At 41.2% G+C, this 18,465-nt stretch overlaps 1 protein-coding gene across 2 annotated transcripts in view; it reads left to right on the top strand.

The window, feature by feature from the left end:
- The first annotated feature begins 213 nt into the window (after nt 1-213).
- The window catches only part of cdh6 (cadherin 6), a 40,157-nt gene continuing 21,905 nt past the window's right edge, over nt 214-18,465 (top strand). For both annotated transcript variants that reach the window (XM_061254182.1, XM_061254180.1), the window contains exons 1-2: nt 214-306; nt 16,899-17,256. In XM_061254182.1, the coding sequence (XP_061110166.1) occupies nt 17,038-17,256 (219 nt within the window). In that variant the 5' untranslated portion in view covers nt 214-306; nt 16,899-17,037. The remainder of the gene's footprint in view (nt 307-16,898; nt 17,257-18,465) is intronic.

The raw sequence follows: 18,465 nt of genomic DNA, 5'->3' as shown, positions 1-18,465 counted from the left end.
TTCCACTCTACATCAGCCTACCCGCTCTTCTGAAAGAGAGGAGAGAGAGAGAGAGAGAGAGAGAGAGAGAGAGAGAGAGAGAGAGAGAGAGAGAGAGAGAGAGCGATTGTGCGAGCGAGCGAGAGAGAGAGAGAGAGAGAGAGAGAGAGAGAGAGAGAGAGAGAGAGAGAGAGAGAGAGAGAGAGAGAGCAGGTCAGAAGATAATGTGTACAGTAGGCTATTGCGGCTGCAAGATTCGGATACGCATCTTACTGCCTCTTTCATTGCTTCTCTTTGGTAGCACGTTTTAACTGCTTTAAAGGTTTGGTGAGTATCGCGTTATAACAACTTTTGTTATTGCTTTAGCCTACGCTGCATCTTCTTATGCGTTGTATTCCCGCTTATTTATATTTATTTATCTAAAATGTGTAATGAGCTGAAAGCTCTAGTCTCTATTTACGATGATGTAAAGGAACCGTAGAATTCTTGAGCAATTGTGCATAAGTTATCAGGTTGTTCTTTTTTCGGCCAGGGACGTGCGGAGCGTTGTTAAGTTGATAAACCCATATTTGCTGACCCACATATTTTATTCATTTGAGATCGTGGTTACACTTACGATATGAATTAATCTGAGATCACACCAAATCACAGATGCACAGATTATTGTTATTTTGTGATGATGTTAATGTGTGTTCACATTAACTGTCTGACTAACAGGCGTTTATTCACACTTGAGCCTAGACGAGAGAATTGTTAGGGCTTTGGCTGTTTCTCATTATACACGTTGTCCAGTCTGATGTGTTGTCAGATTAGTTTATTCGGTATGGAAAATCCCGAAATCTAAATGTCCAAATCTTAATAAATAAGAAATACCAGTTATCATAGTGTTTTTTCTCCTTTTTTTCTCTCTTCGCAAAAGAGCATGTGGGAGAAGTGTTTTCTTTAAATCTGAATATCCAGACAGGTGGACAGATGGGCACTAATAACCTCCGGCTCGTTAAATGGTAGAATTAATTGTTTGCGGGTTTCAGACGGAATCTAATGTAAGCAGTTCTCAACTGTCCATCATAACTTAAAGTGCACTTGCCATAATTGATCGGTTTCCTATTGTCTTTTGAAATCGCGTGCGTCATATTCGTTTATGTGCAAGTGCTTGTATTCAAGAGGCATTGGCCGCTTGGCAAAGCGACAAGTGTGAAGTGACTGACGTACGGGGGGCTTTTCTAGTTGTGATACAGTTTGTGAAGATATGTGAGTGTGCTTCGTGAATGGGACACTTTTAATGAAGCTTCGCCGTTAATATGTTGCCAAATGAACAGAGTAACACGTTTCGTGAGCTGGCGCAAGCATTATTTCTGCAGACGCTCTGTAAACTCTGTGACGAAGAGCGTATAGGCTATTACTTGAGATCGATGTGGGTTCTTTTAGAAATACTTATTTCAGCTTTGCACCAAATAAAATTAGTATTTTAATTATCAGTGGTCCATGCACCATTTTGAACACCAGTAAAAACCCTGTATGCGGCTAAATTGTGCCGTCCTGTTTCATTTTGAAGTCGGTGTTGCAGTTGTGAGGTAGCCTATGACACAGTAGGACTTATGAATTAATTAAGACCACCATGAAATCCCCTTACTTTTCACCACTAAACCAGATCCATGGAGACTCAGTAGGGCTTGGATATAATAATTAAAGGTCACATTGCGCGTAAATTATCGAGGTGATTGTGTTTCATTTGACGCAAGTGCATGGTTGTTGATTTCTTTAAAATGATTAATGTATTTATGTTTTAACAAATTAAATACTGGACAATGTCACACAGCCTACAGCAAAATAATACCTGTATGAAATGTTTAATTCTTTTCTCAGAAATTAATATGTAGCCTACGCAACCAGGGAGAAATTCCCCTGGTAGCGTAGCCTATAGCTACTGCATAGTAACAGCGAACATAGAAAGTCATCCTGCCTCTGCCAGCATGTGGTAATTCAAATGGGCTGCATCTTAATATGGTACTGTTTGATATCGTACTAGATTAATTACGCTCCTATCATTAATTACAGATCTGCTTTATTTGGGCTTTTACGTTTGAATGTTACATACTTTAAAGTTTAATATATTTTTTATAACTAAAATACTGCTCTGATTTGTATTCGTGTGTAGGTGTTTAAGGGAAAAGTTATCGCAAAGAGAAAAATAACAGTGGTGGGCCAGTCGCGCCATTGTTCTTCTTGATTGATTTGAAATTTTATAAACTACATGGATGAACACGGCCGTGAAAGATGCTGAAAATTAACGTGAAAGCGAAATGTACTGCGGGTGGCTTATTCTCAGACGCTCCCAGAGAATTCGGTTTTTCACTGTGTGTCAGTCGATTTATTAGGCTCTTGCACTATACCCATATGAATCAAATCAGCTCATTCAGATGATACAGTACGCCGACCTGATCCACTGGTAAACTAAGCCACACAACCAACATTTACATTTAAATATTCTGGCCAATCACAAAATGAGCTAATATCCAACAGAATATATCACAGATTCATTGACAAAGGCAATATACAAAACATTGATATTTGAGTGTTGTACTACTAAAATTAAAAAAGAGGAAACTTGGTACAAAAACCTATTGAATACTGTTAAGCGTGATTTGGACACACACACACATACACACACACACACACACACACACATATATACACACATATATATACACACACACACACACATATATATATAGTTTTAAAAAATATATAGTTCTCAAATTATCCATGTACTCAAGCATAATAAAGTCTTTAAGATTTGAACCCACAAGCTGCTGGTCATAAGCCTAGCTTTTTATCTTCTGCACTAAAGTGCCGTCCTTCCAAGGTACAAATACTGTAGTGCTATTTAAGCATTTTCACAAGAAAGTTCACGTAAGAGAGACTGTTAGGTTGGCCATCCCAGTTGCTCAGTATTATCCATTTAAAAGCCCCTGGCTTGTTGGGCGCTTTGGTTTGTCCAATCTTGTTTTCAGGTTGATTCATTTCAACATATATGTCATTCTTTTACAACTTCTATCAATTTATTAAATACTGTAATATTGCCCTGATGGGCCATTGACGAATATGATGGGCCATTGAAAAATATGCAAACTAAAACAATCTTCTGGGCCATAAAATATATTAACTTGTTAGTATAACAGCTTGGTGTTCTCAATATGTACTGGTCATTGAGAAACATAATATGTCATACATATTTTAGGATACTATTTTGCTTCAATTATTGCTACATATTATGCAAATGCTAGTGTATGCTATGGTGCAAATGTTACTGTACCATTGTTGGCCATTGTTAGGCACCGTGCCTGTGTTTGCATGCCTTGAGTTTGTTTTACTTGTTTACTAGGTCATTTTTGATTGTGGGAGTGTTAGAAATTACAGTATGTGCATGTAAAGTAAATATCATGCTTGCAGTGTATATACCATAGTAGCACAGCACTATTTGGATGCAGTGTTAACTGACGTTGCTTGTATAGATCAGTGTTAAGCACAGTGTCCACGTTAGCATAAATGATGGTAATGTTGCACTTATTCATAACTGTCAGGCACTATGGGCTTGTGGCTCAGTTTTTAAATCTGTTTAAGCAGATGCTGTGTGTGTCTTGCTATGATAGACTTGGAAATGCGCACACAATAAATATATTGCATACCATAAGATACATTAATTATATTTTAAGAATGCAGGCCCTGCCTCTAGTTTCTTGTGTCACTGGCACTATGCCCTCTTGTGGAGGGAATATTAGTACCGCTCATCATTTTGGCTACTGTCACTTTAAAGTCTTAAGTTCATTTATTCCATTACCATTTTCTTTCTTATGGACCCTATACATTTCAATAACTGGAAGAATAAATCGCCACCAAATTCACACTTATCCTCAGCAATTGAGAATGGGTTGATTTGATAGAAATATGTTCCCAGCAATCACGCATATTTTTTTTTGGTGGAAGGTGGAAGTATAAGTAATAAGTTATACAAATATATATATTTTATTTATTTATTTCAACATTACCATGTTTGTGTGTTTAAAAATAGACCTCAGGCCTTTCACTGGCTCCATGTTGTATAACTGTTTCAGGTAGTTACGTTGACTGACACCTGACTGCACAATGGGTCTTTTGTATGGGCGGAATACAATCACACAGAAGAAGCACTTGCATCTCTCTTAATGTGCTGTGGAGGGTCACGCCTCTAGCACATCACACTGCATTATAATGTGAACAAAGCAGGTGTTTAGCAGAAATTAAAGCTATGATCTCAGAGATGTGCAAATGAAACATATATGCACAATGCAAATAATTGTTGCATATATAGATATTAAAGTATATGCTATCCTCAAATGATTTTAGATGATAGCATAACATATCATTGAAATTGTTTTAATCTTATGGCAGTAAGTGGCAAGGGTATTTGGTGAAGTTAGAGAAAGGTTTCCAAACGTTATATTTGGGCATTTAGTAGATACTTTTAGCCAGAGAGAATTGGATGGATTACACTTTTTACATACAGTCCATTTAAATGGTATATCTGAAAACGTTTTCCTGAAGCAGTTCAATTCAAGTTAAGTACCTTGCTCAAGGGCCCAGCAGCAGTGCCTCAACTGAGAATCGATCCCACAACCTTTGAGTTGTAAGCCCAGAAACTACGCTATCTTTGGACCTTACCCCAAGTTTCTCATTGTAAAGTTAAGAGAAATCGGTTTTATTTTTCGCATGTGATGTAATTTAAGACTAATACATTTTATTGATATTGTTTCCTTTGTTCATGGTACTGACTACATAATCATTAAAAATGACAATAAAGATACAAAATCTATATATTACTAAAAACATTATTTCCTAACATGCTGACAAATTACTATAATGTGTTATATAATGTGGCCTTATGTCAGGCCAGGTCAATTGAATGTTCAGATTGCCGTTCATTTGCTTTTCTTCTTGTGTATCCTGGGCTTTATAATGCTGTGTTGTGAAAGGCTTGCTACTAAGAAGCACAATTGACATGAACTTGCCTCATTTCATCACGTTTTTAGATGTAATGTAGCGTAGCTTTGGCCTTTGAATGAGCTGTTCTGGTTGACAACCAAATGAGTTTTCATGTTGGGCACTGGTTCAGATTAATTACTGCTGAAAGACAAATAATTCTCCTTGCCAATTTATTTTTTTTACATTCATTTAATAACAGCTTTGGCTCTTATGAAATTGATAAAGAGAAGACCTGGAGGCAAAACAGTGAAGGAGTGGTCAAAGCGCCGTCCAGACATCTCTACCTCATATCAAGAGTTTCCTGTGCGCATTTGCATACTGCCTACGGTGGCATTTATAGATTCCACACAGCCGCATGCTGTTCAGTGTGTGCTGCTCTCCTCCTGTGTGCTAGGCACGCGCGTGTGTGTGGGGTGTTTTTAAGATATTATTCCTATTTATGGAGGCCTTCGAAGATACAGCTGTGTGGGGCACAGTACACTTCTTATTCTGCTAAAATAAAGCACTGCGCACCAGTCACACAGTCAGCAAGCAAGGGAGAGAGAGAGAGCGAGAGAGAGAAGGAGTGAGACTGGGGGTAAGAGAGAGAAAGAGAGTGAGGGAGAGAGAGAGAGAGGAGAGAGACTGGGTGTAAGAGAGAGAAAGAGAGAGTGAGATAGAGAGAAGGAGAGAGACCAGGGGTAAGAGAGAGAAAGAGAGAGAAGGAGAGAAACCGGGGGTAAGGGAGAGAAAGATAGAGAAGGAGAGAGACCAGGGGTAAGAGAGAAAAAGAAAGCATGAGAGAGAGAGCGACAGAGAGAGAGTTTCTGATGCACATCTGACAGAACGTGAAAGCAAAAGGCCCAAAGCTTGTTTCTCTGCAGTTAAGTTCCAAGAAGGCATTAGTACATTAGTGATGGTGTCCGCGGGGCCTTCAGCAGCAGGGCCGTGGGTAACGGCACAGGGGAGACAGCCCTGCAGGTTGGTAATTGAATGAAATGGGGTAAAGAGGAAGCATTAGCCGTACCCTGGCCGGGGCGAATGGAGACCACAGTAGGGGAGAGGGAGGCGAGGGGAGGGGGTAAGGAGGAGGGAGGGGGAGAGGGGATTATAGCTGAATAGGGTGATAAGGATGTGTTCCCCTTCCTGCAGTTCTGCTTCTTTTCTCTCGCTGAAAAATCTCCAACACCACGGCACGGGATGGGCCAGCACCATGCTGCTGGAGTCACATGACCCCCCTCCCTTCCGTGTGGGAAAGGGGTCTGTGTGTGTGTGTGTGTGTGCTTCTCTATCTGTGTGTATGTGTGCAAGTGAGTATGAAAGAGAGTTATGAAAACCCTTGTCACCAAAAATGTTGATATCATATGGCTGTGTTTCTGATACCTAGTGGCTGTGAGTCTCTGGTGCATACTGACATTGTGTCTGTGGTGAATACTGGCTGCATGTCTGTGGTGCATCCTGGTTTTGTGTCGGTGGTGGATACTGACTGTGTGTCAATGGAGCATACTGACATTGTGTCTGTGGTGCATACTGACTTTGTGTGTGTGGTGCATACTAACTGTGTGTCTGTGGTTTGTCTTGGGTCAGTGGGCTGATCATGATAGAAAGTCATTCCTTACACATCACAACATTACCAGCTGTTGCAATCCACAACGGTATAGAAACATACCTTCTAAATAGACCTCATATGAAGTCTGAAGTGAGATGGTGAGTCACGAACTGTCACCAGACATTTTACAGATGTGACATGAATATAATTTAAAGGCACTTTTATAACGCGCATTTGAATAATGCTAGAATGTTACACTCAAATTATTTCTTATTTCCCTTGCCGTGCTGTATAAAGATAGGCAATATGATTCCGCTCAGATAACAGATGACAGATGTAATATCCAGCACACATTAAGCGGCAAACATTAACACTAAACTAAAACACAAATAGATAGGGCACAGTTCGCATATGGTTGTCGAAAGGGGAATCAATAATGGCAAAGTGTGTTATTTAGCTCTGCTAATTGATTTGCTGCAGACAAGCTTAACGAACGGGCCTCTCTGAGCGCATGTTGTATATCTGCAGCCATGGCCCTGGGGTCAGGCTCCTCTGCTCTATCCACTGTCCGACGCGGCGCCTTCGGGCTCGTAATGATGCTGTAGTCTCCCCGCAAGGAACGGGGGGAGAGGGGTCCTGCATGTAACGAGATGTGAGCCGCAAGTTTGGTCAACAAAACAAAAAAACTGCTCGTAATGTCCTGTTCAGTAGCCTAGACGCACCGGGCTCACAGTGAGACATTTTAGAAAGGCACATTTTGCCACTCCCCCTCTCGCACCCCTCACCCCCTCGGCCCGAATACGGTGCCAGGTAAACTGGTCTTGGGGTGCTACGGATGTCCTGGGGCGGCTATAATGTATGGTTTTGATTTGCTGAAAGGAATGGCCTGTGTGGAGCAGAGGCCATTGAGGCCCATTACGGTTACCTGGCAATACTGCCGGGAGCCTGTTAGTGCGTGTATCCATGTGTTAGTGCTTTATTCATGAATTTGGTAATGCCAGTAATGCCTCGAACAAAGGTGTTTTCATACTGTAAGGCTCATATTCTGGAGACCAGGCTAATACATATCGTAATTCAGCAGGTTAGTGATGTTTGGAAAAGAGGTGATTTAATACAGAGATCAGCCGGTCTTTGGAGATGAGTTGTTTTAATACCAAGATCCGGTCAGAACAGTAGCCGTAAATCCTCGGGAAGCTTGCATCTGACATTGACGTTATAAATGTTGCAGCACAATCCATCTCGCGCGTGTGAAAGCAGAACCGCAGGAGAAGCAGCGATTTTATACACATAAACATTCTCCCCTCACAGCTCTCGCCCGCAACGGCACAGCGCTCGCCTGCTCACAACACGAGGGCAATCTTATTTTCTCTATTTTTCTAAACAGTTTCCCTCCTTTTTTCTCCGTGGTTTGGAGCCCCTGCCTCCTGAGCCGCCCCTATGCGAATCACCTTTTTTCGGTAAGCTTAGATTATGAGCGTTACGGTGGGACTACTGACATATATAAAGCTGCGGTGCTTTGAATTTACTGTGGCCCTCTCCTCTGCAGGCTACAGTGTCACACATTTCACATATTGGTCAGATGGAATTTATAACCGCAGGATTCATCCTTTCTTCGGTATACTTACCACTCGGGTGAAAAATGTAGAGTAGATGTTCCCCCCGTGCCGCATTATCAGTAGAGGGGAGTATGGAGGTGTATGGAGGTGTGTGGGGAGGGTTATATTGATTACATTATATTGATTACAGGTAAGTACAGAAAAGGCACACACACTCAAAATCAACTCGCTCATGCAGAGCTGAATGGGTTCTGTTGGACGTTAGGGAGCAGAAGCTCCAGTGTGTTTGATCAGGCAGCCTTTCCTCTCTCTTCTCCACCTGGTCAGATAATGATGAGTCCTGGTGGAGGTCTGCATGGGTCGGCTGCTGTGCTGTTGTGGGGAGGGAGGGGGTGAGGAGGAGGACAATCAGTTCGCTCAAGTTGAATTAAGGAGCAGATATCTTCACCCTCACAGTTGTGGGTGAGGAAGAATAACATGCCTAGGATTGGAGTACAGGGAACAGACAGCACAGGAAATCAAAGCCTGTCTGTTGCTGTTGCCCCAACGGATTTGGTATCTACAGTATGTGGCATACTCATCCTCATTTGTGGTGATGTTTCAGTTATTTCCATTATGCAATAAAAAAGTAAAAGAAATATATACATATATTAATGATATATTACCGAGAAAGAGGGAAGAAGAGATGTCAAATTCAAATAAGTTTTGCATAGAAACAAATAAGGTTTCTTGGGAACTAATAATGTAAAAGCAAATGTTGCACTGGGAATCTTATTTGGGGAATACCTGCCACTGAGCCAGTGAACAGTGAGTCCTAACAACAGCAAGCTTCATCATGCTCTTAGTTTTCTCTCTCTCTGTTTATCTCTCTTTCTCTCTCCCTCTTTCACACGCACTCTTTCTCTCTCTCACACTCTCTCGCTCTCTCACACACACGCACGCACACACACTCTCCCTCTCTGTCTGTTTCTCTCTCCGTCTATCTCTGTTTTTTATTGTACCCTTCAAGGAAAGCCCATTATTCTTACTCTGAATAGGCCTTCTTTCAATTATAACATTTATTGGAGTTGCTTTGTTGTTGGATCACAGCTTACTTAGTTCTCCGTGACAATGGGGTTTGTCATTTTATTAGCGACCTGCTGTTAATGTCAATAGGCGCTATTGTATTGTTGGGTCTTTATATTCACAGAGGCATTTCCTGCAGACCCACACAACCTGACTCAATCCTGCAGCTGTATGCTTGGCCCACCAACATTAAACAAACAAATAAGGTGTTTTTTCTTTGCTCTTATTTAAACACAGTGGGGCCCAGTTGGCTGTAAATGAAGAAGGTGGATGGTGTCTCTTTAAACTGCCGATGTTCCTAAATAGTTTTTCATGATTTAATAAGCTCACCGGGTTTATGTACAAGAATCGCCCAGCAGAGGTGGGTTAATTTTGTATGGGTATAAACATGGCTACGTCTCATTAGATGCCTTTGATTATGAGAAACAAATCAGCTTTAATCAAATAATTATGCTACAACATTCCACCGAATGATACCGGCAATACCCACATTAGATACTGCAGTGTGATGATAGTGAAAAGGCTATGGTAATCCTTATAGACCACAACTTGACATTGTGTAATCATTAGTACGCTACTCACACTATTGACGACAGGGGATAGAGCATTCATACCCAAGGCTTTAGTCATTTTACTGGGATTGTACCAGACCTGTCATTAAAAGTAATATCCAGGTTACAGTGCATATATATATTTTTTGCAGTCGTGTTCTTTTTCTTATTATGACTATTTTGATTCAGCTCATTAGATAAAAAAATCAGAATGCAAAATGTACTGTTATTTAATCCCCACAGTAGTTCTTTTGCTAACGAGATGCACAGAATTACAAATTAGAGACAGTATTATTATTATTTTTAATGTCAGCTGGATATACACTAGGCATGTTCCCAGTTTGTGTGTAGGAACAAATAGGGATGAACACACAGCATTCTCATTATAACAAGTATAGCAGGTCCCCGTGGTGCAACTGCACTGTAATTAATGTGGCACAAAAGACTGTAATTGTGTGGTTGCACACATTTCCTAATTAGCCACTACCCATGCCATGAACACACAGGCTGTATCCAGTGTATTTCTTTACCCCAGACCTAGCTGTACCCTTTACAAAAACACACACTTGCTTCCACCGGCAGTTTCTGCCGGTTACTGTGTGCTGACTGCAGTTTCAGTGTCCCTAACAAACAGACGGATGATTGTGCGGCACTATTTCCAAATGACATTACTGTATATTCCTCCTGTTATGTAATGGGGGGGGGGGTCCATCTGTCCAATTGATGCGCCCTTTACTGTCATCAGCTTTGACTGAGCTAATATGGGAACCCCATTCAGGGGGGGGGGGATAGAGAGAGAAAGAGGGGAAGAGAGAGAGGTGGGGTAGATAGATAGACATAGAGTGAGAAAGAACAAATGTTTGAATGCATTATCTCCCTGCTAAGATTACCATGCACGTGAGTGTGGCCTGGAGGGGATTATGGATTGGGGAGGGGGGTGGGGGGAGGCACAGAGGCACGAGACCAGGAATGGCAGAAGTTCAGACACTACAGTATTGTTCTCATAAATTCAGATGTATTGGAGAATATGCTGCAGGCTGCTTGATGGACTTCTCCCATTTGAAGGGAAAGAAATTGGTAGTCCATTTTTCTGTGTGGTCTCAACCGACAGTTCGGTTGTGAAATTGATTTTGTCCAGCATTATGCTATCGGCCACACAAGATAATGATTTCTAAGAAGAAGTAACCAACTGTTGGCTATTAGTTCTGTGTCCTGAGTCAACATTCAGCAGCAAAGACGATTAACCTAATATTGCAATGCGCCCACATTTTTCTCATTATCATTAACTCCAAAGTGCAATTAAAATGGAATATTCCGTTGGGTTTCCTTGAATGCAATATGTCACCGGCATTTAAAATGCATAATATGTATGATATAGTGACTTCTGGCAGTTCAAATTTCAGTGTTGATGAGTTTAGGTACCCTTGAGAGAGGTACTTCACTTGAATTGTTGCAGTAAAGATCTGTTGGCTGTGTAAATACATAATTTTGTAAACTTACAAGCAAAGTTTTTTTTGGCAAAGCCATCTGTTAAAGCAAATCAATACAAATCTGTGAGAAGGCGAGAGAAGGCATTAGTCACTGAAGACAACCCAGGCGTTTAGTCGTTAGCTGTGCTGAATTTAGATTCCTGTTGGAACTGACCAGAAATCCGTCTTCTCAGTTATCATTCAGCACATTAATATTAATGCACCATGAGAAAGAAATGACATCACTGTTACACAGCTTTTACACATTTAGCATAGCCAAAGAGCAATATCCATTGGTGATGGTAGCAAGCAAAATGTAAAAGGTAGGAGTCCTTCTCCCAGGAAAATGATAGGAATTTGATAGTGGCCACATAGGCAAACTTATATCCACATATGTAGTTAGACTGGCTGTAAAAATATATAATAATAAAATGGCTAACATTATAGTTTACTATTATCAGGCTACAGAAGACCTTCCAATGGAAACAAGCCTGGCTTTTTATGAATACGTGTCTACAAACGAGCAGGCTGATATAAAATGTGGGAAGAAATGTGTGAAACTATATGCTTAGAGAGACTGGGTGAGGATATGTACAAGCTGGTCTAACGGGTCAATCTAGGGCACTGCAGTCATGGCTGAAAATCTTATTTCACATTGAGCAGGAAAAACTTCAGGGTAACTATTTTGCTTTGCAGGTACTTTCTCTGTCCCCTTGGCCTTCAGGGGTAGTTTTTCCTTGCCACGACCACCTTGGGGTTTCTCTTGTGGGGGTTTTGGCCAGGGTTGGTTGTGTAGCGCACAGTGAATAATGTTTGTAAAGTATGCTAGCAAATACATTTGATTTGATTGCTCAGCTGCATCTCACCCTCATTGCCTCTAAATGGTCACCTCATCTCTTCATCTGTTAAGCAAGATACAATAGTAGAAAACACATAAAGGCATTATTGTTGTAGCAAGTAATTTAAGTGACATTAGGTTTATTACAAAACTGTTTTATTATTTATTTAATTAGCAGAGGTTGGCGTAATTATCATGAAACTAGCCGAATTGGTCTTTTAATTTAATACAATTATTTCAGCCGTAATCAACTCAATTCAAGAACCTTTGATGAGATTATGCATAATAAGTGATAATTAGACTTTGAGAAACAAAGTGATTAAACTAAAACACAGGTGACAAAGTTCCACATAATCAAGACTAAAAAATACAAAAAAATGTTGCTAGGTAGAGCATAATGAAGAACATTCTACACAATAATTACCAACCGATTAAAGGCAGGAAGACACCCTGCCTAAAATACAAAAGTTACTGGAAGAGGGAGCACTTTTGGGACAGTGCCTGACTTAGCTCAGCTTTAGCATGACACTTATTCCCCATAACTGAGATTCTGCTTTGATAATTCTGCACTCTGATCCTTTGTTCATTCACTAGTGTACACGAGTACTTGGCTAAATTCCTTGGTGGCTGATTTTCTCAATATCTACCAAATTTAACTTGAAAACAAACGCTGATTTAAACTTTCATTAAATAACATTTGTTAGTTGGAGATTTTAGTTGAGCTTTATTTTATGTGTCCTTTTGTTGAAGTGTATTTTAATGATTTAGTGGGATAGTAGTGAAATTGGTTTTGAATTAATGCATCTGTTCTCCACCAAACCGACACACATTGGTTTATCTGAGCTTTAATTACTCATGTGCACAGAGCCTTATCAGAATCACAGACACCACAGAGAACACACAATTATGGGGCATTGCTGTCCAAAACATGTCTTCCCATCCTGTATAATCTCATGGCCCTCAAAATCACCAATCTGTGACTCTGTACTGAATGAGGAGATTGTACGTAATGGTGTGTATTTACAATCCTAATCATTGTTATCATCCTCGTTGGGCTTATATGCATTACTGCAGCTAATTAACTCACTTATACATTGAAGCATGGCTAAATCATGATTTCATTATACACAACATATCATGTCCTATTTTGCGATTAAAGGTATTTTTTTAAACAGGTTCTCGTACGAACGCTTGTGGGCCCCCAGAATACCAGACTGTTTGGAGAACGCCAGACCGTTGCCAAAAATAATTGGATAAAAATAATTGGATATTGGATTTAGATCAGTGGGCACTGCCATGTGCTCAAACCTTTGGGAACTAAGTCTAGGAAGTGTCTTAGCCATCAGGTCTCTACCCTCCACTACACTCCAAGTGCTACAGACCTCATCCAAGTTCTTAATCCTTAACATGTTCTACCCTAATACCCTCATGTCGAATTTAAGGGCACTTTTTTTCATTCTGAAGTGCCAGCTGGGCTCACTGCTTTGAAAATGAACAGTCATGATTTAAAGGCAAAACATTTTTTTTAAATGAGTGATTTTAGAAATGCTTTAATATTAAATGATCCAACAAAATACCTTGTTGTGCCTGGAGGGGCTAGGACTCATCTGGCATTAAGAGGGGTAGCTGGACATTTTGCGGTCTTGCTGAGATTATCCCTGTTAATTATCTTAATTTGAATGAGCAGAGAGCCTGAGAGGTGAGAGCATGCTGTTGCACTGAATGAAATTCAAAATGGAGGGCCTTAACTTGCCATTTTCATATTATGTCTATTCTGGCATTTAATTTTGTTTGAAGGAAATATGTAAAAACAATAACATTGTTTCTGCAGCATTCCCCTGCATTTGAAGTTATACTAATCATCATAAGAATATTTTGAGCATATTTTGTTTGAGCATATTTTATCATAAATATTTTACAGAAAGCTGTGCTGTGGGTATGTTGCCACTGTACTAATACATATACTGTATGTTTGCATTTGTAGACAGAACCTAAATTGTTTCAACACTTCCCTAAATTGTACCCGCTTAACTCTTATGGCTATTACTGTATGTCCAGATCCTGAGATTGGCTACATTGTTACAGCCGATTTCAGGCTGGTAACTTTCACCGGCGTGAAGTCCAGGCCCGCGTTGTTGAAGCTGTTGTGTTTTAAGCAGAGAGAACGTTGCAGTGGTAGCACGGCTTGTCTCGCATGTCTCAGGCGGCTCTCTCTCTCTCGAGGTTGTTTCCCAGATTTAATTGGTCCCATCGGACCCATCTGGGCTGCCGTGGAAACCTGCAGCCCAACTGAGTCGTTTTCAGGGCAGGGGCGGTTCCCCCGCCCCCCTCCAACACCCCCCACCCCCTCTCCCCGCAGGTGTCTAAGGTCCTCTTTCTCCTCACCAATCATGACAATCTCTCTGGCACTGTCCTTCAGGGCAATCAGGGATGCATTACCTTCTGGCCCGCTGTGCTGTGTTTAGTCACAGTGACCTGGGTAGATGTCAGCTAGCTAGCACTGACCTTTCAGACTAAAGGCATTGTTCAGCCTCCAATTTGAATTAATTTAATTTCACCTCCATTTTCATTTCTTCAGCAGCAGATATCATAATGCGGCTAATTAATCCATTTCTTATTGCCCTCTACTGTGTGACTGTGTCAGTTTCCAGAATAATACAAATGTAGTTTCGACATAAAAAAAGAGAAATAAAAAAGTGTGCTTGGATCGCAGAAACATTGTGAATCATTGATTGTATCTTCCAGCATGGTTACTTTGGGTCTGCAGTGTTGCTGTATCCAGTGCCCAGACCTCCATTCCTTTACTGTGGCCAAAGACTGAAAGTTTTGTTCTAGTTTCTACACATTTTCTACTCTGATCCAGCCGTGTAAATACAGAAACGCACAAAACCACTCATCATTGTTTGAGCTTTGAACTATCCTCACAATAACAATACAGCAATATAATAATACAGCAGCCGTCCAAACAAATAGAAATAAATAAATCCTTTAAAATTTAATGTGAGGCTCATCCTTTCAAAGTATGATGTAGACCAGGGATTCCCAACCCTGATCCTGTAGGTCTGCTGGATTTTGTTTTTGCCTGAAATCAGCGACCAATTCTGGATCCAGTGAAGCCAGGTGAGGTGAGGTAACCATGTGATAAATTGGTCTGACTGATAAATTAGGAGCTGAGTCACACCGAAAACCAGCAGACCCTGCAGACTCCGGGGAGCTGGTTTCAGACCCCCTGATCCAGACTCTCAATCCCAGAACAGCTCCTCCTCCAAGACGTCGCCAAATGGACGCCTTTCGCAGTTCTGCGTTCTAAGAGGGAACAGGCCGCATGGAGCTCTTGGGCGCTACAGGGAACCATATGCGAACACACCCACGACCAGGGAGATGCGAATCGCTGCTGGCATTTCAGATGGGGCACCATACGGAAGACGCGGAAAAACAGCGTCTGAGACGATTACGGCAGCCATTATTTTTTATTTGCTTTTAATTCAATCTGTATTGATCACGCGTCTGAAAGCATACGCCGCCATGTCTGCGTCCCCTCACTCGCTCCGCTCTAATGTACTTTACTTCTATCTCTGACCATAACCGCAATCAAGATGTCTCAGTGGTAATTATTGTTTTGAAAGTCTGTTCTGCAAAAGACCTTAAAAAACGAACTGGCAGATGCCCGGGTAATTAAATAAGAATGTCATTGGCCACCAGACATATTAGTTCTGCTTATGGTCCCACTGCAAAAATAAAGAAAATAGTATGACCTCCAAAGAGATGTCTCAAGCACTTGTAATTGTTGGATATTTTTAGCAAAATCTATAGTGCCCTCCATAATGTTTGGGACAAAGACATTTATGTATTTGCCTCTGTATTAAATTAAATTCCTTTCGTATCTACTGCATATCTGGCAGCAGCACAGTGGTTTGAGGCTCTTTTCATACCTTGCCCAAGGAAAGAGAACATATTACAAGCAGAACTGTCCTTTGCCACCTCGACATTAGTATTCCTATGAGAACATTAATTGGAGCTAATAATTTGGAGCTGACCATCTGGTTAGTGTAGAGGGTCCATGGTCATGACCTACAAGATGCCACTGGCTGGGATTGCCCAAGTCACGGCAACAAAGCAAAGAGACATTTGGGGGTATAACAAAGGCAGTTAAAGATCGCCAAACTACCTGTGGCTCGACCCCCCCCCCACCTCCCACACACACACATTCCTATTGGGGGTCATTAGTTTCCATGGTGATGCAAAAAATAAATCCATACAAAGGAGGCAGCCCACTGAGTTGAAAAATCAGAGGGATTAGAAATAACCCCTCCCCCTCCCTGCCCTCCCCCCCCCCCCCCCCGTCAGCCGTTCACTGGCCCCCTGTGTGGTATTTTCAACCTCAGTGACTTCCATAGCAAATCAATATGACCCCAGGTTGGACTTTTTCATTGTTACCAAGTTGTATTAGGCTTGTTCATTCAGTCAGTGGAATGTAACGGAAATGCAATAGATAATACATACATAAATAAGTGCATTTGTATGGGGCGAACGTGTTGTGGTTTTCAAGGGCAATGTGAATGCGTAAATGTGTCAGTTTAACAGAGTGAATTTGTATCGCTTTACCAATTCCTCTAGCCTCGCTGTCTGATAAGCTCAACATGGCCAAACTGGGGTCAAAGAGTCGATACCCATGAATATCATCATTCATATTTTCAGGGCCTAGTATTTGTCTCCCTGTGCGAATATTGTCCTGCTTGTTTGTTATTACCATGGTGTGACAATGGGCATATGCAGTACATTTTCCATACCAGCTAACGGTGCTAAACTTTTATTTTGAGAGAACACATTGGAGAGAAACATAGTAGAGAGTATTGGCTGAGGTAACCAAGGCTGTTTCCCATCTCACAGGTGATTTTGGACCCGACCTTGCGACCGACAGCTGAGACAGGACACACGCGGAAAGCTATGAGCCTGGACCCCTCTTCCCTGACTGAAGGATAGGGGTACGGAGAGGGGCTTTGTTGGAGGCGGCTGTGAGCTGGATACAATGAGAACTTATGTAGTGCTGGTGCTTTGGGCATCCCTGGCCTGCCATGGGGAGGCCCTGGCCCTTTACAAAAGGACTACAGAGGCCACGGCACAGGGGACAGCAGGGACGAGGCGGGACTCTGCGGTGCCTCTGAGGCGGTCCAAACGGGGGTGGATGTGGAACCACTTCTTTCTGCAGGAGGAGTACCGGGGAACCGACCACCAGTACGTCGGCAAGGTGCTGTAAGCATTCCCGCCCCGTTCCGTGTCATCGCGTTTTCCAGTTTCTGTTATCTCTGCATCGGTAAATTTGATGCAGTTTGGGGAGATGTTATTGTGAAAATGAAAAAGTCCTAAAAACAACAAATTTTCACTCCTGTTCTATTATTCCCTCTGACTCACAAATCAATATCAGTATGTTTTACGGTTGACTGGTTGGCCATATATTTTATTAATATTGCCATTATCAAAGTAAAGGAGACATCTGAAGCCAATCAATGCATATAATGTGAGATAATGCATATGAATACTGTACACTGTATACTAACAGTCTCTATATGTACGTATATGCATGGCTGTGTGTGTGTGTTTGTGTGTGTGCGTAAAATTGCCACCCATGCCAGATGGATTGCTGGATGAAAACTAGCATCTGTTGAATTGCAGATTGGAATCGATATCTGTTTTCCACAGACAGAAATCCCCCTGCTGACACCATTCTGTCTCTCTGCCTGAGAGTGTTACACCATATGCAGGAAGGAAAATGGTTGTATTTACTTAATTTGCAAACAGATGGTGAGAATTATGAACATATTAGGTACGAAGAGCCGCATAACTTTACAGACTCACACTAAATAAATATTTTTTGCATAAGCACATAAAATTATTTTGCAATTAGAATGACTTCCACTGAACTCAAATAATTAAAAACCAGACGAACTGACATTAATTACACATTGACAGACTTGCATCTCTTGACATTGTGGCTTTTTCTTGTGAAGGAAAATAAAATGAATGTTTTTAAATCGTAAATGATTTTCTATTGCGGTGGGAGGAGACAGACATTGTTTCTCTGTCACGTGATGTTTCAGTTGTTAGCCAACGGTGCGGGCGTTTCTGTTTTAAGACTGCAAAGTACAACAATATTTTTGCATTTACAATTAAAAAAGTATTGTGCAACCATTAAAAAAAAAAAAACATGGCTGAGGAATTGTGCTCGTTCGCAAATCCAGGTGATTTGAACAAAATATTGGGGAGGACTTTCTGAACCTGGATTGCCCACCTTTGCTTAAAACGCACATCAGGTTGAAAGTATTTTAGTATTATTAACCTAAAATGGTTGTGATTTGTTATTCAAGCCCTGATATAATTTCAAGAAAAACCTCTTTAAAAACTGGTTGTAGAGAGTAGAGAGTAGAGTTGGACTGGACAAAGTGGCCAATAGACTGTA

The sequence above is a fragment of the Conger conger genome, chromosome 9, assembly GCF_963514075.1.
Source record: "Conger conger chromosome 9, fConCon1.1, whole genome shotgun sequence".
NCBI classification, from domain to species: domain Eukaryota; kingdom Metazoa; phylum Chordata; class Actinopteri; order Anguilliformes; family Congridae; genus Conger; species Conger conger.
This window is presented reverse-complemented; position numbering and strand designations above follow the sequence as displayed.